The sequence below is a fragment of the Gobius niger genome, assembly GCF_951799975.1.
Source record: "Gobius niger genome assembly, chromosome: 20".
Taxonomy (NCBI): Eukaryota; Metazoa; Chordata; class Actinopteri; order Gobiiformes; family Gobiidae; genus Gobius; species Gobius niger.
Window position 1 is genome coordinate 15,064,889 of NC_136871.1, and position 21,252 is coordinate 15,086,140.

Genomic DNA, 21,252 nt, shown 5'->3' on the forward strand with positions numbered 1-21,252 from the left:
TGTTTTGGCCTGTTCCCCGAATCCATCACATCAGACCAACAGTGTTCCTGAAAATACAAATTTACAAATGAAGCACAGGCTGTGAGATCTGATTGTCTGGAACTTGGAGTTTGCATGTTCTCCGCGTGTCTGCGTAGGTTTCCAACGGGTTCTCCGGTTTCCCCTACCTCTAAAAACATGCTGGTCAAGTTGGCCCTCAGGACTAACCATCATCTGATCTACGCATTTTTGTTGTACAATTGTGACAATTAAGTTCTTCTTTCCTTCATATAAGGATAACAATAATTTTACAGTCTAGCCTACTTCTGTCAATTTCTGAACTTTCTTTTGATTGAATCTTGATTTGTTTTATTTTGACATAACTAACGGAAGAGTAGCATTTTCTTAGGGTTTAAAGAGGCTCTACAATCACAACTCCTCAGCTGCCTTAAGCTGAATGTTGAGGACACAAGCCATTAAATTTTCAATTTTACCCAGAACTACCCCGAACAAACATCCGAATCAGCCCAACAATGGAGCAGGCAACACAAGTGAAAGCTTTTTGAGCAAAAGTTAAAACTTAGTGTACTAAAAATGATTTGTCAGACAGTTGCAGCCTCTTTTTATTAATTGTGGCACAATATTGGATTCATAAACATGCTTTTCAAAGGCTACATTTTTATTTCAGTTCCATTGGTATTTTAGATTATTTATTTATTTCAAAAAGTGTGCCTTTTGCTGATCACGTATTAAATACTGTGTGTAATCAGGCTCGCGTAATTAAAAGATAAGATAGCCTTTATTGATCTCACAATGGAGAAATTTACTTGTTTCATGCAGCTCTTAGAAAAACTCAAGCTATAAATAAATCCCATCACTACAAAAAACACAACAATGCTTAGAAATGATATATAGTATATGCTATTATGTCTATGGTCAATTATGTCTATGGTCCTTACTTGACGACCATGTTAGAACCACCTGTAGAGGGCGCTGTGAACTGTGGGCGTGGCATTTTCTATGTCCGTTGCCCATTGGTTTGATCACAAAGATGCGCTAAGTTAACCGAGTAAAATTGCGGCAAACTACGAAATGTGACCCTATTTTTTTTTTTTTTTTTATTTTTTTTTTACTACATCGGGTTGAAATCAAACAAAAGTATGTCTCTAAAAACACAAGCAAGTCTACTGTTCCCCCAGAATTGTTTGAATTTTAATTGGTTCCTGTGCAGGCGTCGCCATCTTTAGTAAGGGACAATAACCTTTACAATACGATACAAGTTGCTGTAATTTGTTAAAAGTTTTAGTATGATCTGATTATAGGAGTCCCGGTGCTGTCTGTGTGTGCTTTCAAACACAGAGCACTGTATTTGGACATAACCAAAAAGGAAAGGGGAAAATAATGAAGAAAGATTCTGAATGAAGCTGCGAGCGGGACTCTGTCGCCATATTTACTTTGGGTGACGCCAACTCTCCATTTTCCTCCGCCTCTAGTTGTCAAGAAGATGGCAGCTTCCAGGCAGGCATGAGAGGAAATACTTCTGCACAAATCGAATGAATTTGATTTATTTTTGCAATAACAAACACCGTGTACGTGTTTCCGCAACCACTGCACCGAAATAAGTAAGTAGAAAACAAAATTATTACGTTTTTGAGCGCTGTAAAGCTTTGTTGTGGCAAACCGCCCGGCCATTTTTCTTGTGGGAGCTGTAGAAGTAGGCCGATCGTCGAAAGATGGCTGCTTCCAGAGACGGCATGAAACATAATAACACTTTGTTTATGCACCTAAGTTAAATATAGATGCATGTTAGATGAAGCTTTGCAACTCCAATTATATGTGGTGCGTTGTGCATAAGCCTTAACATCACTGTTTATTTATATTTTATTGTAAGTATTTGATAGATGCCAGTCGTAATGCTAACGATGCTAGCGTCGGCAAAGTGGCTAGCTTGTAACGCTAACGGAATGTAGCTACTTACTAAAGCATAGTAAGTATTGCAGGCTACCGCGTAAATAAGTTTGTTTTAACAAATACCAGACGTGGGGTTAAGAATGTATTGCTGGGAGTTTTTACAACTGTCTATGTATGTTTTTACACATTTGATGCATAAATATCGAAGTAGCTTGAACGGAAAGATCACCTAGCTTACTAGCTACAATATGGCGACTCCCAGAGAGGCATGAAAACAGCAGACTTGCAAACCAATGACATTTTTGAATTAAAAGTGCGCTGTTGTTGTGACAGTAGTGCTTGGAATAAACTTGGTCTTTCCGTTTGACCTTTTAAAGTACTACTTACTAAGCAAGGCTAAAATAACTGTATCGTTGTTGTTCGTTTGCTTCCGCCATTTTTCTGCTGGGCAAAAGTGTGTTAGCGGGGTTTGTTTGGTTCTGGATGCCTGCCTCTATTTTGCAATTTTAAATTTTGTATTTTATATTCAACCCGATTCTCTGTTGGTATTGGATTTACCTTAAATGTGCCCTGGTGCTATGCATGTAACTATAATGTTTTTATTTACAAAATGCTTTGCCAATTGCTGTTTAATGCTCATTGTTATGCACGTTGCAAAAGTTATGTTGTGATTAGTAAACGCAACAAACCGAGCATTTTTTTTCTCCCACCGACAGAATCATGTCTGTTCCGGGCTCCGGGGTGTCAGTCCTGCAGCCGCGGTGGAAGCGGGTCCTGGGATGGTCTGGTCCTGTCCCCCGGCCCAGACACGGACACCGAGCTGTGGCCATCAAAGAACTTATGGTTGTTTTCGGCGGGGGGAACGAGGGAATAGTGGATGAATTGCATGTCTACAATACAGGTGAGTTGAATATATCTGGGCTCAGTGTAACACACTTGGATGTTTTCTAAAGCAACGTTACAGTTGTTTACAAGCAAGACCGATATAGATATAGCTCTGTACCTTTCGTTTTGGTTCAATGTCTGACACACTCGCTTTTTAATATTAGTGAGGGGGTACAAGTACAAGGCCGGCTTTGAAAGACCAAACAGAGCGTGTATCAAAGTGCCCCCTCTGCTGGACAAAACCTCTCAATGCATTTAAAAAAAGGCGGGCTGGTCGATTTTGTTTGTTTATAAGCTCATCTCACAGCTATATCTGTACAGAATGTAAGAGTAATATACTGTTTAATCTATAAAAAAAATTCCAAGTCTATAGAAATACGTTTTGTAGCATAATTGCAAGTTGTAAGAAATAACATTTTGTATTATGATTTTTTTTTTTTTGTCAATTTATATTTTAGCTACCAATCAGTGGTTCATACCAGCAGTTCGTGGCGACATCCCCCCTGGTTGTGCTGCTTATGGTTTTGTTTGTGATGGCACTCGATTGCTGGTGTTTGGTGGCATGGTGGAGTATGGGAAGTACAGCAATGATCTTTATGAACTGCAGGTAATTATATTGCTTAAGACAATTCAATTTGACTGCTGTATTTGTGTGTGTTATCCATTTCTTTTGTTTTATATTTATTTATTTTAGGCCAGCAGATGGGAATGGAAAAAGTTAAAGGCTAAAAACCCCAAGAATGGTCCCCCTCCCTGTCCTCGGCTTGGGCACAGTTTTTCACTTGTGGGCACTAAATGCTACCTATTTGGTGGCCTTGCCAATGACAGTGAGGATCCTAAAAACAACATTCCCAGGTATATTTGTAATTGTGTTTAGGTAATTTAGAATTTTATACTGTAAAATTATATATATATATTTTTTCTTCAGGTATCTAAATGACTTGTACACACTGGAGCTACGCCCTGGTTCCAGTGTTGTTGGATGGGATATTCCAATAACATATGGTGTTCTGCCTCCTCCACGCGAGAGCCACACAGCTGTTGTATACACAGAAAAGACAAGTAGAAAATCACGATTAATAATCTATGGAGGAATGAGTGGTTGCCGTCTTGGAGATCTGTGGACACTTGATATTGGTAAGAAAATGTGGGTGTAAAGTTGGTTGGTCAGTCTATTTTTATGGTATGCAAATTAATGAATTGGTATAGAGGAGAGGAACCTGAAAGGTATTGATCGAAAGAAGCCTCCCCTCGGAACAGCCAACCATAGTAGTAATTAAAATGCCAAAGACAAACAATTGATATGAAATTGGTGATCATAACATTGTAAATGAAAATTTGTGTTCATTTGATTTTTTTCTGTCGCCCTTGCCACAATATTGCTTAATTACTTTATCCGAGCCCTGCTTCATTTGGCCTCACACTCATTATGGTATTGAATAACTGTATTTGTACTGTATTTTTCAGATACACTTACATGGAATAAACCATCCGTGAGTGGCACAGCACCACTGCCTAGAAGTCTTCACTCGGCCACCACCATTACAAACAAGTGCGGAAATGTTTAAATGCAATTACCTGTTTTTAATGATTATATTTATAAACACATTTCAATATTTTTTCAGGATGTATGTGTTTGGTGGATGGGTTCCATTGGTAATGGATGATGTCAAAGTCGCAACACATGAAAAAGAGTGGAAGTGTACCAATACACTGGCTTGTCTAAATCTTGGTTAGTTGAAGTCGTTTTAACAGCTTGGCCCTTGAACATGGGGTGGTAGTATTTTAGTGTGTGTTTCATGTTGTAATCATTTCCATAGATTCCATGTGTTGGGAAACAGTTCTGATGGACACTCTTGAGGATAACATCCCTAGGGCTCGTGCAGGCCACTGTGCTGTTTCGATTAATTCTCGTCTTTATGTTTGGAGTGGGCGCGATGGCTATCGTAAAGCTTGGAACAACCAAGTGTGTTGTAAAGACTTATGGTATCTAGAAACAGGTATGTTTTCAGGACCTTGCTTTGGTATTTTAGCTTCTGTTACTTGATGCATGGGTGATAATACTTGGAGGGCTGTTGTGAGTTTTGAAATCTGCGTTCTGTTTTCAGAACGGCCACATGCTCCTGCAAGAGTTCAGTTGGTCCGTGCCAACACAAACTCACTGGAGGTGAGCTGGGGAGCGGTCTCTACTGCTGATACTTATTTGTTGCAGCTACAAAAATATGACATCCCTGCAACACCAGCTTCACCTGCAGTGAGTGCAACACCATCCCAACCAGTGAACGCCCCGAAGAGTCCTGCCGCAGCAGTCAGCGTTGCTCAAAGCCTTCCACAGGGTAATGGAGAAATAAATCAATCGTCATACCTGAATTCCTTATAAGATTAATACTTACACTTTTATGTCATCTTCTGTGTCATATAGCTGTTTTAAAGGTTGCAGCACAACAGTCTGCCACTGGAACTTCAATTGTTACAGTTCGCCCCAACCAGCCCGGGAAGTCCCCTGTAACATTGACATCTCTTCCCCCGGGTGTAAGAATGGTTGTTCCGGCTCAGACCACTCAAGGATCAGTGAGTGTATTTTTTACTTATTTAATGTTTGTCTGCCATCACAACAACTTGTAACAATAGTAAGGACTTGCACATGTTAAGCACTTTTCAAACCTATAAAAGTTTATCAAAGTGCTACAATATTATTCATTCACTGTCTCTGACTGAAAAGCTGACATTTGAACCGACAACCTTGTGAGCCACTGTCGCTCACTAATGAGAGTAACCTTGTACTTTTGTTTTGTTTTAGCCAATTGGAAGCAGCCCTCAAATGAGTGGCATGGCAGCTTTAGCAGCAGCTGCAGCAGCTACACAGAAAATTCCTCCATCAGCGGGTACGGTGCTCAATGTCCCAGCAGGTGCTACTATACTGAAGACGATGGCAGTTTCTCCTGGCACAACTACTGTCAAAATGGCCTCCCCGATGATGGTATGTACAGCAGCAGTTTGCTTCTGTTTTGTTTTTAATATATGATAAACACATTTTCTCTGTACCTTTTTTCTAGGTGAGCAACCCAGCTACTCGAATGCTCAAGACTGCTGCTGCCCAGGTTGGCACAGCCACTGGAGCCTCGCCTACCACAACCAGACCAATTATTACTGTCCACAAGTCTGGTGCTGTTACTGTGGCCCAGCAGGCCCAAGTGGTCACCACTGTGGTTGGTGGGGTTACCAAGACGATCACGCTGGTCAAGAGTCCCCTCACCATGGGGAGTGGTGGAACTTTGGTAAAAGAAAAATGTTCTTTGTTCATTTGTTTTTTGACCTAAACACTGGACCAACATTTAGAACATGCCTTATATGCATACTAGTGCCTGTAATACTGCAGGTGCATAGTCCTTTTAATATCATAACATTTTGATTCTTGTCATCATTGTGTGTCATTGTGCTGTAAACCAAGGAGGGAGTGAGTAAAGATTAGGCATTTTTAAACTACATAAATTAAAAATATCCCCATAAAGTTAGTTTTACACTACACTCCTATGTCGTGAAATGTTTTCTCTTAACTCATGAAATTGAGTCTTTCCTATGTCGGCAGATCTCCAACCTTGGCAAGATGATGTCTGTGGTACAAACCAAGCCGGTGCAGACATCAGCTGTCACGGGCCAGGCTTCCTCCAACCCACTCGCACAGATCCTACAGGTAAGCTGTGTGAATGAGTGCAGGCAAACGGACGGCCTGAAAGGCACCACACATTTTTCCAGGTGGTTTTCATAATTTGTTCTTTTGTCAGACAAAGGGTCCCCTTCCAGCCGGAACTATTCTAAAACTGGTGACCTCAGCTGATGGTAAGCCCACAACTATCATCACAACATCGCAGGCAGGAGGTGCAGGAAACAAGCCCACAATCCTCAACATCAGTGGCGTCTCGCCAACTACCACCAAGCAAGGAACAACCATCATTAAAACCATCCCGATGTCTGCCATTATGTCTCAGGCTGGAGCCACAGGTCAGACCTGTAATATTGTTTTAATGTTATGTAAATATGTTAGAAATTTGTTTTATGTTTGCAATATTGAAATTTGCCAACTTGAATCATTGACACTTATTAAATTTTGTTTGATGGAATGATGAGATGTGCCATCTTGTTTTTGAGGGGACCATGACTGATGAGTTTGATGAAACCGAGCACAATAATGCTAATTGTTGCAAAGGAATAGAATTTCAGCATTTTAGCACATCTTAGGGAAATGGTTGCATGATTGTAACCAGAAAAGTATTAATTTTAAATACACTCTTGTCCCTTCAGGAGTAACCAGCAGCACGAGCCTAAAATCACCGATTACAATCCTTACAACAAAGGTGATGACCCCTGGAACGCCTGGCAAAATTATTACTGCAGTTCCAAAATTGGCAACTGCAGCTGGTCAACAAGGACTGACACAGGTAAAAAAGCCTCTATGCTGAGGTCTGGTGGTTTATGGCCAAATAGGCAATAGCTGTCTATGCATATGCAAGCCATCATGCTTAACATCACACTGGGTGTGGGCAGTGGTTTGCTTGGCCCTGAAGTTTTATCGTTATAGATCAGCTTTCTTTGCAGAGATTTAGCTCATATATGAAGTTGTTTTCCATAGAATTACATTTTTATGGGATTGCACCCACTTGATGATACTTTATTTTCACACGTGGGCTGCAAATGTAAATTACATCTCTTATTTATCCACTTTATACACATGGGTTGCCATTGTCTTTCTTTTTCAACCCCAACTGCCTTTTTTGGTCCACTTCTTTACAGCAGCCCAGTTAAAACATGTAGCACAAGTTTTTGGGAGTACGTTATTCTTTTCTTTTTTTTACTTCCCTTACGGCCCAAAAGTCCTGTGGCCTACCGGGAAACGACAAATACCCAGCATGTCAATTGGTGTTTGTGGCATTTATGCTTACTAACTTAAGTAAAACATCTACCATCTATATTTCCCAGGTGGTTTTGAAAGGTGCTCATGGACAACCAGGAACTATTCTACGCACTCTCCCCATGAGCACAGTGGGTGGCGTTCGTCTGGTTACTCCAGTGACTATGTCAGCAGTTAAACCCACCGTCACTACTCTCGTTGTCAAGGGGACCACAGGTAGAAATTAAGTGCACTTTCTTTCTGGAGAATCTGAACATCTCATCAGGTTTTATTGTCTCATGTTCTTAGGCGTCACTACTCTTGGAACGGTTACAGGAACAGTCTCAACCAGTCTGGCTGGGGGCACCGTAGACACTTCTGCTGCATCGTTGGTTACCCCCATCACCACTCTGGGGACCATATCCACACTGTCAAGTCAGGTTATAAAGCCGACTGCCATTACAGTGACAGCAGCTCAGACCAGCCTGACCTCTGCCTCCACCATCACAATGCAGGTGAGAAACCCGGCTTTACTCGGCCAAAAGCTATGACCTTTCTAGAGTTTGCATTTCTTCACAATGCCAGATTATGGGGTGTTTTCTTTTTAATATTCTCAAAACCTCAAAGTATATATTGAATCTATTATCATACGTTGTTTTGTTCATCTTTCTCAAAGCACTGTAGGTTATGGTTATCTCTCAGAAGTCACTCTGCTGATCCAATATTTTCTTATAACTTTTTTTAAAATCATCATTCCTTTTTTATTTTTGTTTTTATTTGTAAGTATTAGTCTATAGAATAAATAATAATAGATGGGAGGGCAAGATCCAATCAAACGTGTTGCACGAGTTGCCTTTTGTTGTGCTTATGCTAAAAACGTGGATTGAGAGAAGAAATCTCACTGACGGCAGACAAATAAAAGTTTGCGCATGAAAGAGACCGTCCCGGAAGACGCTCACTCCTACATCAGGCTAATTTGTTAATTAACTCCAAACCTAAGATGCGCAGAATAGTTTGTGAATGGATGCATTTCCAGCCTATCAACATCAATGCAATAATCCTTTCGCTTTGATGACATATTCACAAATATAGGACTTGCTATGTGTGTGTTAAATTTAACGCGTGTACAGTACCTATTTCACATTGTTGCGGAGAAATGTTAAGGCGACTGATGTTAAAGTTACTGCTCTCCCTTCATGGGAGACGTTTCACTAGAATACAATAGAATACTTGAAAAGCTTGTGAATGTGCAGTGGTCACAAGCTGCAGTAGGCACCAAGCTGAAGTGGCAGAATCAATGCAATCTGGTCTTATCAGAATCAGAATGGTATTTATTGCCATTGTTTGAGAACATGTTCAAAAACTAGGAAATGCAACATGAAACATAAAACGTGTAACACAAACTTGAGGTAAAAATAAGCCATAAAACTTTAAAACTATAAGGTTATAAGCGCATGCATAAAATAACATTAAAAAAAAAATACCACAAAATTATAAAGACAACCTTTTGACATAGAACAACAGCATGAGTCACATTTGTGTGTCCTTACAGATGTGCAGGTGCATTAAGTGGACAGACCACATAGAGCAATAGAGCAGTGCAAATGGCTGGAACAGGTTATTGGTTCATGAGTCTGATATAGAGTTATTGGTCTTGTTGGTCTTGTTTTCATTCATGAGTCTGATGGTGGAGGGGAAAAACCTGTTCTTGTGGCGGGAGGTACAAGAGGTCAGACCTTTTATGAGCATCTTAAAAATTAGGCAGCAGATTATTGGTATGGTCCCAAATAGCTTACCACCACAGAGTATGGAGTGAATGAATAATGCAATGTAAAGCTATTGGTTTTAGTGTTAGTATTAGCATTAGCATTAAAACTTGAATGGCATAGTATGCCATGATGTCTTTTGTAAGCTTGACCTGTGTTAATAATCCTCATCAAAATGTGGTTGTGCTTAGTATTAATGTAGCCCTCATGTGGCTAAAATGTGGGTGTCAATGTCAAATGCTAACTTATCGTCCATTCCGCTTGGCAGCACACTGACACCTGTATTTTTGTTCTATTGACTTAACTTATCAACCTTTATTTTTGCCCCAGAACCAGCCAACGCAGGTAACTCTTATTACTACTCCAAGTGGAGTTGAAGCTCAGCCTGTACAAGACCTCCCTGTATCTATCCTGGCTTCACCAACGTCAGAGCAGCCCAGTTCCACTGAAGCTGGTGCATCTGGGGATGGCTCTGGGACGGTCACATTAGTGTGTTCAAATCCACCCTGTGAGACCCACGAGACGGGAACCACCAACACAGCCACAACCTCGTCTGCCCCCATCGGGGCAGGACAGGTGTGCTCTAACCCGCCATGTGAGACCCATGAAACTGGAACCACCAACACGGCCACAACCGCTTCTGCAAATATGTCGGCACCCCGGTTGTGCTCCAACCCTCCATGTGAAACTCATGAAACTGGCACAACAAACACAACTACCACAGCATCTGCAAACATGGGAGGAGTCCAGCAAGTGTGTTCTAACCCCCCGTGTGAGACGCATGAAACTACTACCACAAACACCGCAACACAGGCCTCGTCCAACATGAGTTCTGACCAAACACAAACTGTTCAGAGGGTATGTTCCAACCCACCATGTGAAACCCATGAGACGGGAACCACAAACACCCCATCAACTGCCACATCCAGTATGGCAGCTGACCAGACGAGCACAGCATCAGGCCTTGCCCAGAGGGTCTGCTCCAATCCGCCCTGTGAAACGCACGAGACGGGGACCACCAACACCGCCACCACAGCTACCTGCAACATGGAGACCACTGAGGGCACAGGCATGTGCATCTATATAATATTACTCAAATGGCAGGAGCTACATTTGTAAATGAGCCTTTTGCTTTGTTTGTAGCACAACAAACAGATGAAGGAACAGCTGCTACAAGCAGCGCAGAGGAGGCCTCCACAGCCACTGCAGCAGGTGTCGCGAGCACTACCCAGGGAAGGGCCATTACCACTGTAACGCAGTCTACACCAGCTCCAGGACCTTCTGTACCTGTAAGGACACTTCTGTACTGTATGTCCTCATTAAAATGGGTATTAATTCTGACCTTTTGTTTTTTTACTTTATTCTATTAGTCCATCTCTTCCATCGCTGAAGCTGCAAATACAGCTGCAAGCTCGACAGGGGAACCCATGCAAACTGAAGAGAGTTCGTCTACTGCTGTTGCTCCTGCAGACGAAGCCACTGCCATGGAGACTGAGGGAGAGACGACCTCAGCCACTACTCTGAACCTGCCCCCTGAGCTTATGTCTGAGGGTCAAGGCACTACAGTTATGGTGACAGGACTTTCCGATGAAGAGTTGGCTGTTACTGCAGCTGCTGAAGCTGCTGCTCAGGCAGCAGCCACAGAAGAAGCTCAGGCACTGGCCATTCAGGCTGTTCTCCAGGCTGCTCAGCAAGCGGTCATGAGTAAGTCTAGTACTGCCTGAAAGTGACAATGTTTTTGGGGGTAAGTGTTGATTTGTCAATGTCTTTTGTTTGCGTTTAGGTGAAGGGGACTCTGCTGGAGAGAGTCAGCAAACCACCAACATCCCGATAATGCTAACGCAGCAGGAGCTGGCAGCATTGGTTCAGCAACAGCAACAGCTCCAAGAAGCACACGCCTCCTCTCAGCAGAGTGCAGCGGACACGAGTATGCCCACTGAAGGACTAGCCCCTGCAGACAGCCTCAATGACCCTTCAGTTGAAAGCAATGGACATAATGAAATGGCTGCTGCAGTCACAAGTGCAGTAGCATCTCTGCTCCCGCATACTGGTGGTAAGAAAAGGATCTCTGATTGCCCTCAGTCTGAGACTATTATATACTAATATAAATATTGCTTTTTTTTTTGCAGCACTGGCTCCAACAAGCACATTTGCACCCTCTGTTTCAGTAGCAAGTCCTGCCAAGCTGCAAGCAGCAGCGACTCTCGCAGAGGTTGCCAATGGCATAGAGGGAGAGGTAAGTCTCTCAGAGGTTTTTCTAAAATTAAGAGAAATAATACTTCACAAATGTCTGATCTGATTTATTTTTTGTCTATGTAGAAACAAGCCCCTCAACCAGCCCCAGTAAAGCCAGTTATAAAGAAGGAGAATCAGTGGTTTGACGTTGGAATAGTTAAAGTGACGAATATGGTTGTCACCCACTACTATGTGCCATCAGATGACTCCCTCGGGGATGTATGTTTCATTTATACCCTTTTTCCCACTTTAAAAAACATTGTTATTTGATTAGGTTTTTAATATTCGTTCATATTTGGTAGGATGACTCTGGTGTGATGCCAGACTACAGCCAAATGAAGAAAATGGAGCTCCAGCCTGGAACAGCATACAAATTTAGAGTTGCAGGAATAAATGCTTGTGGACGGGGAGCTTTCTCTGAGATATCTGCTTTCAAAACCTGCCTGCCTGGCTTCCCTGGAGCTCCTTGCGCCATCAAAATCAGCAAAGTAAATACATTAATTTTGCACATGTTACATTTGAATAGAGCACCACTAATTGCATGTGTGTGTCTTAACAGAGCCCAGATGGGGCCCACCTGACCTGGGAGCCGCCTTCTGTCACATCTGGAAAAATCATTGAATATTCAGTCTACCTGGCCATTCAGAGCAGCCAGACTACTGAGGCCAAAGCTTCCACTCCAGCACAACTGGCCTTTATGCGTGTTTACTGTGGGCCCAGTCCCTCCTGTTTAGTGCAGTCCTCCAGCCTCTCGAATGCCCACATCGACTACACAACCAAGCCAGCTATCATCTTTCGCATTGCTGCCCGAAATGAGAAGGGCTACGGACCTGCCACTCAGGTTCGATGGTTACAAGGTGAGCACACATGTATAAAAAAAAATATTTTTGAGTTATAATATTTTTATATAATTGATTGTAGACAAGTTTATTTGTAGACACAATTCATATACAGTACAAGGCAATCCAAAGTGCTTCAGTCACATGAATTACAAGAAAACAGACCAAACCAGTCCATAAAACATCAACAGAAAAATTAATTACAGTAAAAAGCAAGAGTAGAAGGAAAAGAAGAGGAGAAAAAATACTTTCAGTTGTAGTATTCACAAACTGAAGTGCAGCCGTACCCCCTACCTCGAGGATATTGCCAATATTATTACAAAGTGACCGACTAAACTAAGATTATTCAGTATTTAATATTGTATTGTGTTCAAAATGAAGCAAAATTATTCTCAAATTCAAACCTTTTACTGAAAAACATAATTAAAACTAACTTTCCTTTGAAATTAATATAGAAAGTCTACTCAGTTTTACTCAAGTACCCACCTCTGGTCTGGAAACACTGGTCTAACCTGCTGTAGACGAATGCATGGTTTAGTCTCCAGGTCTGGTTTACCTTTGATCATGGCAATGTTTTTTTTTTTTAGATGATGAAAGGCTGCTGATCACTCCTAAATTTCTAAACTGAGAGACTACAGACTTTGAAAGGAAAAAAAGGTTAGATAGAGGCTACAATATTATAGCCTCTATCTAACTAGCCTAGGCCTATATTTCATTTTTAATTACACTTTTATTACACATTTACTCTAATTTATATATATTAATATATGGGAGTTAAATGCAAATAAAAACCAAAATGTATTAATTTTTTTAAATTATTATTTAGTAAATGAAGGATTAAGTCTCATTAAGCCGTTTGTGGAAAAATAGACTCCTCCCGACACTCTTCAGTTCGGGTATATGTGAATGAGGAAAGTTGTCTGTCTATTTAATATGATGGAGTTACGTTTTGCTTTTTACAGCGGGTTAGCGGCAGTAGCTTGGGGGGTTTGAGAGAATAAGCAAGTTTTGAATGTTTAACAACACCAATGAGTTTAGTGGGAGAAAGTTGTTTGATCTATGCAGTGACAGAGTGACAGGCCCATGTTCACCTGCCGTCAGTGACTCCTAGATCTGAGTGTCATCTGCATAGTTGTGCTGTATCTTTACACCTGTGCTTGTGTGTGTGTGTACTTGCAGAATCTGGCAAAGATGTTTCATCATCAAAACCGGCTCCCAAAAGACCAGGAACATCTCCTGATACGTAAGTGCTGTCCGTACTTTGGCCATTCCAGTTTGATAAAGTTCAAATCAATAAAGCGTTTGTGTGTGTGCTTTTGCAGTAAGGCTGGTCCAAAGAAAGCCAGGACAGATCAGTGATTTTTGCAAGAGAGAGACTCCTGGTCTTCAGTCCTTTTTACTTTTATTTTATCAAGAAGACTGCCACCCCCCACACTTTATCTTCATCCTATCATCTTTAATCCTTGTATCTCCAATCAAGAATCCTATGGAGACAAAACTATGAAGCAAAGTCAATCTGAGCGTTTTTTTTCTCTTCTGTAGGTTCTTCTCTTCCTGTTTAAGTTTTTAGAGCAACAAACGTAGAAGCACATTATCTTTTTGAAGTCGTACCCGTGCTATCCTTTTAGCTCCGATTGTTCCAGTAGTCTGGCTTTGTAGGAAAAAAAACATGAACTTTTTTCTTTTTTATGAACTGAATGCCAGCCTGAGAGTGACACCTTTTTTGTGTGGATGGGAGATGTAGAAAAAGACTACATGAAATGATGTACAGTATTGAGAATGCTAATTAGGCATTAGCTGAGATGAAAAGAAAAAAATAATCCGTTTGGAAACAAAGCACTTGTCCTTGATGGAAAAAAAAGGACATCATTATTTTTTCTTTATTTCTTGTTTAAAGAAATTTTGCTCCATTAAGAACCAAGTCTGTACAGCCATAATTCTGGACCCGACTCCTGTTTATGTCATCACTGTGCGCTTTTAACCCACAAGACGAGGACTGGTGGCGGACGAGAGAAGAATGACAAAGGATATCTGAAGAGGATGATGAATGATGTTGCGAGGACTGAGACATGCGGCACACACAAAAAACCCTCCCCGAAAATTAGCAAGCAATGACGGATTTTTTTGTGTAGTTTATTTTTGTATTTTGTAAGCTTTTCCTTCCTGTGTGTATGTGTGCATTTTTAAAACACCTTTTTTTTTTTTTACAGTTCATCCCCATAGTTTCTTTGTGGAAAATTGTGTGGCTGTGTTCAGGTTACCACTGTTATTTTTTTTTTTTTATGCATCGGTTGGTTGTATGCAAGACCTTTTTAATGAAACGAAAAGTATGTGTTCCAAGTAGAAGTGCAAAGGTTAAAGGAGTGAAGGGAACTTTTGACATGGACCCAAGGAGAGAAGGTTTGTTTACTACATCGTACCCAGTCTTTGTCACGCTGTGTTTGCCAAACGGAGACTTGAACTGGGTATGATCAATTCTAACATTTGACGTCCTATTCTAGTTATATGTATTTTGATCGGTTGTCCTGTGCTTTTATGCTCAATTTTATTTTTAGAACGGCAATTATTAGACCTGAATCCCTATTTCTACCACTGTATGAATCAGTTTAATACATTTTATGGTTTTCTTCCACGTCTTCGTATTTTTAGACAACAAATGGTGTGCTCCTAATTGAGAAAGGCGTGTTTTTGAAGGATCTTGGATTGGAAGCAGGCTTGCGTGGCCAATGTAAACTTGTAAATTAGCTCCTTCATAGAGCAAGAAAAAAAAGCCTTTTATATAATTAACAAGCTGTTTTTACATGTTGGTCATCTCAATTGCCTTTTGTGTCTTTGCTTATAAAAACAAATATATATAAATATATAGAGTCTCCCTGTTCTAACTTTTGTCACACAAAAAAAAATCACTCTAGGATTCATTTGTTTCCCAACCAACTTGTACAGGGAGGTTTTGGATGAAATGGAGTGTAAATCTTTGTATGGGCCAATGTAATTGTGATGGTAACCAGCAAGATCATTTTGTGGCCAAGGCTAAGCCGTGTTTTCTGGGGCTCGCACTTGGTCTCTGTATGTGGTTTCTCCTGATTTCTCTTTCTATGAAATGAACTTTCTTCATATGCATTCATAATTTTGTGCGTGTCGGTGTGTCTGTTGAACAAAACTAGACATGCATGCAAAAAGCAGTGTATTTCAGTAGTGAAGCCTTAAGTTAGATAATACGCTGAAGGTTTTCAAAAAAGTTAAAAAAAAAAAGTTTGTTCCTCTCTCCACGTGATATACAATTGTGTCCTTTCCTTCCACAGTACCTTTGCCGGGTCACTCTTTTTGCGCCTTGGTTAGATAGGTCTTCATCAGTGGTGCGGAGGTCGTTTGAACCCGTGTTTGGTTGGGTGAGTCCTCAGCACTGACAGTTGTTGCCAGTTTCTCTTGGCTGTTTGCAGGTTATCTGGAAATGTCCTGTATTTTCCAATGTGTGTTTTTTGTACTGTAGGGAGTAATGTATCTTTTATCATCAAAAAATAAACATGTTAAACAAATCTGTTTGGTTTTCTGGTTTTCATTTCACTCACAAACCTGGCGTAAGCCCATGTGTGCTGCTCTTTGAAATGGCTTCTCCACATCAATGTCATCCTTAGCACTTCCTTCGAAGTACTCTGCTCCAAACTGCTCACACCACTGTTGTGCACGCCTCGACGACACCTGCAACCGCCCATTTTACAGGTTTTGCATTTTTGCAAGATGTTACAAAGTAGATTAAAATCAAATTTAAAAGTTTACTAACAGGTGCAGCATTGCATTCTGCTATAATACAATAGGACATGATTTGAATGTTTTCATTTGAATGTCAGTGGCTGAAACATTTCAAAGTGAAACTTACCCTGGAAGTCTGTCAACGGCCCTGATGTAATCTCATAAAATATACTTTTAAGGTCATATATTTATTATTTTCATTACTTTTATTAAATTCAGCCTACCTTACTGTTCAGGCATACAGGAATTAAAGTTTCTAGAAGATAACTATTACAAAATCAAGTACACATTTGTGTCAAACTATGTAGCTCAGCTCCTCCATGTGTGGAGTGAGACAATAAAATCTACACTACTGTATGAGGCGCTTTGGGTGTGTCATGTGCAAAAAAAATATACAAGTAAGTTCCCATTCCAAACGAATAGACCGTTACAGTGTACCTCTCGATCAGGGAGGTCCGTCTTGTTGCCCAGTACAATAAATGGGAAGCTGTCAGGGTCCTTTGGTTCCCCCTGGATTAAGAACTCCTTCCTCCAATGCTCCAGAGAAGAGAAACTGGTGCTGGAGGTGACGTCAAACACCAGCATGCAGCAGTGAGCCCCGCGGTACAGAGGGGTGCCCAGGGACTGGAACCTTTCAGTGCCTGCAGTATCCCACATCTGTATATCACATTTAAGTCGAGTATTTAAAGGTACACGGCATAACATTTTGGATCACACTCTTATTAGGCAAACATGCTCCTCATGACCAGCTAGACCAGCAAGCTGTTGCAGTGAGTAATCAAAGAATGGATTTGGAGGAGGATCTCGCCAATATAAATCTCATATACTGCCTGTCCTTAGTCAACATCTCCATGGAGACGAGCTGGAGACGACACGCTCCCAGTAAGTGGTGAGCCACTCACAGCAAACACACATTTATAAACTCATTATTTAGGTATTTCTCAACTATGAAAATATTTGTAATAAAATAAAAGCTTGTATTTCATTCTACTTTGGGTGAAATGTTTACGCGGTGTGGCCTTCATGCTATAATTTGGTGCAGATTGCGAAAAAGTGTGCTGGCAATCAAAAATCAAAGGTAAGACTAAGTACTTTATGTCTGTGTAGGCTCTATCGTACAGGTGTCAATCTTCAATAAAGGTTCTTGAGTCAAGTATCAAGTACAGAAGATGACTCAAGAACCTTTATTGAAGACTAAGTACTTAAAGGACCTATACCTGAGTTTACTTCTAGAAATGCAAAGCACATTATTTGATCCTCCTTTAGTATATTGCAAACTCAAATGCTTGTAGGGAAAACAGTGTGAATCAAACTATGAAACATTTGTATCAATTGCAACTTTCAAGCTATTTTTCATTTCATTTTTGTGAACGTGACCCTGAAAAGTGACCCTGCAAGTTGTGAAATGTGCCTATAAACTTGTCCCTGTAAAGAATTTGGATGCTAGAAAGGTATTAGGAAAGTTACGAATGAGTTTGGACCACACATTTAGTGGCTTCCCCTTTCATTGTTGGCAAATGAAAAAAATCAGGCCTTTGACAACAAATATCTTTGGAAAACAGCATTATCTTATGAACATCAAAGGTTTGATATAAAGTACAGGGGATTACTTGGGTTGTAACTTCAAACCAAAGTTAATGTCAATGTAGCACCTTTAGAAATACATGTAGGCTTTAATTACTCATGGTAAAAGTGCTTAATTCAGTGTTTACCTGCATAGTGACACTGACTCCATCTACTGTCTCAGTTTTAGAGAGGAAGTCAGTCCCAACAGTGGCCCGGTACAGGTTGGTGAAGCGGTGGTTGACGTATCTGTTCATGAAGGAGGACTTTCCCACCCTGAGCAAAGCAACACAACAGCACAGACTGTCATGACTCATGGAAAACAGAAGGGGGGCATATTGTGGGACAGAAAGCACCTGCTGCCTTGTGTAGACTGAGGTAAACAGTTTTGGCCAAGTATTTTACATCTTCTAGAGCCGCTTTATTCAACAGTGTTTTATCACCATGCAGTGTCGCAGAATTGTATTGAAAAGACAAAGAGAAACACAGAGACACATTCACGCATTGGGATGAAACAAAACCCTTGAGAAATCTGGAGTTTTAGAAAAAGTCCAACAGCACAACAGAAAGAAAGTGAAAGTAAACACGCGTAGAGACGGGGTAATGTTGTATAAGCGTTCTGTCAGCCCTTACCCAGAGTTTCCTATGATGATAAGTTTGACGGTAACAGCGTCTTTCCCTTCCGACATGATCACAGCCATTTGACCTGTCACCGCGTCCACGTGCGCAATGTGCCAATCTAGGGCTGCATAGCGAAAGTGTTAAGATCTCCTCCCAGGTCAAAACCAATACCATCATTTTTACACCTACATTATTTATAGTACTATTAAATACAAATATCCCTGTAGGCGTAGTGAAGCTTGAGGGAAAAAACTCATAAAGGACTTTATTGTCTTGTTTCCCGTGGATGATCTAACTAAAACGCCTCCATGATTTACTCTGCTGACCGCTAGAGGGCAGTACAGATCTCACATTTGTATACAGCATGTTGTGCTTATGTTGACTAGTATGTTATAAAGGGTCTAATGTACTACAGATTGCTTACTTTGTCATTTACCTTGTCATAGCAGAGTTCTTTTTGTACTATACTACACTATACTATACTACACTACACTACACTATACTATACTATACTATACTATACTACACTATACTATACTATACTATACTACACTATACTATACTACACTACACTACACTATACTATACTATACTATACTATACTATACTATACTACACTACACTATACTATACTATACTACACTACACTATACTACACTATACTATACTATACTACACTATACTATACTACACTACACTACACTATACTATACTATACTATACTATACTATACTACACTACACTATACTATACTATACTACACTACACTATACTACACTATACTATACTATACTACACTATACTATACTACACTACACTACACTATACTATACTATACTACACTACACTATACTATACTACACTATACTATACTATATTACACTACACTACACTACACTATACTACACTATACTACACTATACTACACTATACTATACTACACTACACTACACTACACTACACTACACTATACTACACTATACTACACTATACTATACTATACTACACTATACTACACTACACTACACTACACTACGCTACACTACACTACACTACACTACACTATACTACACTATACTATACTATACTACACTATACTATACTATACTATACTACACTACACTACACTACACTATACTACACTATACTATACTACACTACACTATACTACATTATACTATACTCCACTACATTATACTACACTACACTACACTACACTATACTACACTATACTATACTACACTATTTTCCCCAGTTCGGCTTTTATTATTATTATTTTGATTGGTATCATCAGCAAAAAGAACGGGAAAGGTGGTCGTAGAGACAGAAGCAAAATCATTAATATGAATAATAAATAATAATGGTCCCAAAATTGAACCTTGTGGTACACCATACTCCACGGAATTCCTTTTAGATTCATGTTTTTTATAATAAAATCTAAAAGCTTCTTGATTGGAGAGCAGCAATGCAACACCTCATTTGAGAGCTAAGACCTACAAAAGTGTCACGTCGCCACATTTTTGTCATATTTTTGTTTTTTTTAATCATTTTTTCTATCATTTTTTGTTGTGTTTTTCTCACGTTTTTGTAGATTTTTTTGTCCGTGTTTTTCCTCATGTTTTTGTTGACTTTTCATCCTCTTTTTCTCGCTATTATTTCTTTTTAGCTTTTAGATTTGGGTAAAGCTCGGTTGAGGCGGGACTGGTGGCCCTAGAGCCAGTGGCCCTTCTGTGCTCTTCCAGAATGGACATATGGCCAGTCCGCCCCTGCACTACACTACACTACACTACACTTACCATCATTTCCTTTTTACTATCTGATATAAAAAATAGGATTTAAATCAGCCTCCATGTATGCAGTCGTTTTCCTTAAGGCTTTTGGAATATATTTATATTAATGAATACCTGCCCAGTGCTACTCCATTTATCCAGGCTTGGGACAGGGGGGCAAACGAAACCCCATAAGTGATTACATTTTACAGCGTGATGTTAGAGGCTGTAGTCTTGATGCATGGGGTTTGAGAGGGAGCATATAGACAGAAGACACACATCCAGTGACAGGCATGGTGACAGTGCACTGTTGTGGCCATGGGCTGCATGTGGGAGATAAGACACCTCCTACATGCCACTCTTTCTTGGGCATCCAAAACAGTCCCTAAAGTTGACACAATGCACTATCCATCACTGCCGCTTCCAACCGTCCATGCCCTCACTTAACAGTTCTTCATAGAGGGGGGGGGGTCAATGTTCAGTTTGCCCAGTAAAATAAATCAACAGCCTAATCCCACAGCACTGTCCTGACACCCCAAGCGTTTGGATGACAGCGGGCGGCAGGCCTGCAAGTTCTGGCCTCACGCTTCCATCTTGATAAGGGCTTATCTGAGCGGAGCAGCCTGAGCGCAGAGCCACGGCCCAACCACACACTCCATCCATAGGCACTCACCCCCAGCGACATCAAAATAGACAAACACAATGAACTGAGCTTGGAGGGGACAAGATAGTAAAGCTCTTATAGTCAGTCATAATAAGTTAAAATGTATTGTGTGAAGATGATTAGATTTTACATTTAGGGATAATCATACACCTCTTATAAATACAAATGCCTGGACAAATGAACCAACAGAATGTCAGGATGAGTTTGGATATGAAAACCTGTGTCAAGTCAAGTTGCAAATCACTTTTACACTTAGAAATTAAGATCAAGAAAGAAAGAATAAAGTGTCATGCTAATATGATTAAAAGAACTTATGGATTTCACACTTGAGGATCTTGATGCAGATTCACCCAAAAGCATTTTAACCAACAACATTCATTTA

The 21,252-nt window shown here is 40.4% G+C and overlaps 2 protein-coding genes across 2 annotated transcripts; one reads left to right on the top strand and one right to left on the bottom strand.

Annotated features, from left to right (window-relative positions):
* The first annotated feature begins 1,450 nt into the window (after positions 1 to 1,450).
* Positions 1,451 to 15,315, top strand: hcfc1a (host cell factor C1a). The gene is made up of 27 exons (XM_079578789.1): positions 1,451 to 1,601; positions 2,607 to 2,791; positions 3,234 to 3,382; positions 3,470 to 3,630; positions 3,704 to 3,912; positions 4,243 to 4,327; positions 4,401 to 4,507; positions 4,596 to 4,775; positions 4,884 to 5,111; positions 5,198 to 5,346; positions 5,576 to 5,755; positions 5,832 to 6,053; positions 6,365 to 6,469; positions 6,561 to 6,777; positions 7,078 to 7,214; positions 7,753 to 7,900; positions 7,973 to 8,178; positions 9,760 to 10,498; positions 10,573 to 10,718; positions 10,800 to 11,133; positions 11,213 to 11,482; positions 11,559 to 11,665; positions 11,749 to 11,883; positions 11,967 to 12,152; positions 12,224 to 12,521; positions 13,683 to 13,746; positions 13,826 to 15,315. The coding sequence occupies exons 2-27, from the start codon at positions 2,611 to 2,613 to the stop codon at positions 13,860 to 13,862; spliced, it is 4,980 nt and encodes a 1,659-aa protein (XP_079434915.1). The 5' UTR covers positions 1,451 to 1,601; positions 2,607 to 2,610; the 3' UTR covers positions 13,863 to 15,315.
* Positions 15,316 to 15,462: 147 nt separating this feature from the next.
* LOC306979699 (ras-related protein rab7) lies at positions 15,463 to 18,535 on the bottom strand. The gene is made up of 5 exons (XM_079578788.1): positions 18,450 to 18,535; positions 17,966 to 18,092; positions 16,692 to 16,910; positions 16,077 to 16,202; positions 15,463 to 15,987 (listed from the first exon to the last, which is right to left on the bottom strand). The coding sequence occupies exons 1-5, from the start codon at positions 18,515 to 18,517 to the stop codon at positions 15,901 to 15,903; spliced, it is 627 nt and encodes a 208-aa protein (XP_079434914.1). The 5' UTR covers positions 18,518 to 18,535; the 3' UTR covers positions 15,463 to 15,900.
* Positions 18,536 to 21,252: the final 2,717 nt, after the last annotated feature.

Coding starts and splice junctions, on each gene's coding strand:
- hcfc1a (XM_079578789.1), top strand. CDS start 2,611: ATGTCTGTTCCGGGCTCCGGGGTGTCAGTCCTGCAGCCGCGGTGGAAG. Junction 8,179..9,759: donor CCTCCACCATCACAATGCAG/GTGAGAAACCCG, acceptor TTTTTGCCCCAG/AACCAGCCAACGCAGGTAAC. Junction 12,153..12,223: donor GCGCCATCAAAATCAGCAAA/GTAAATACATTA, acceptor GTGTCTTAACAG/AGCCCAGATGGGGCCCACCT.
- LOC306979699 (XM_079578788.1), bottom strand. CDS start 18,517: ATGGCTGTGATCATGTCGGAAGGGAAAGACGCTGTTACCGTCAAACTT. Junction 18,093..18,449: donor ATCATCATAGGAAACTCTGG/GTAAGGGCTGAC, acceptor TGCTTTGCTCAG/GGTGGGAAAGTCCTCCTTCA. Junction 16,911..17,965: donor GAGTCAGTGTCACTATGCAG/GTAAACACTGAA, acceptor TGTGATATACAG/ATGTGGGATACTGCAGGCAC.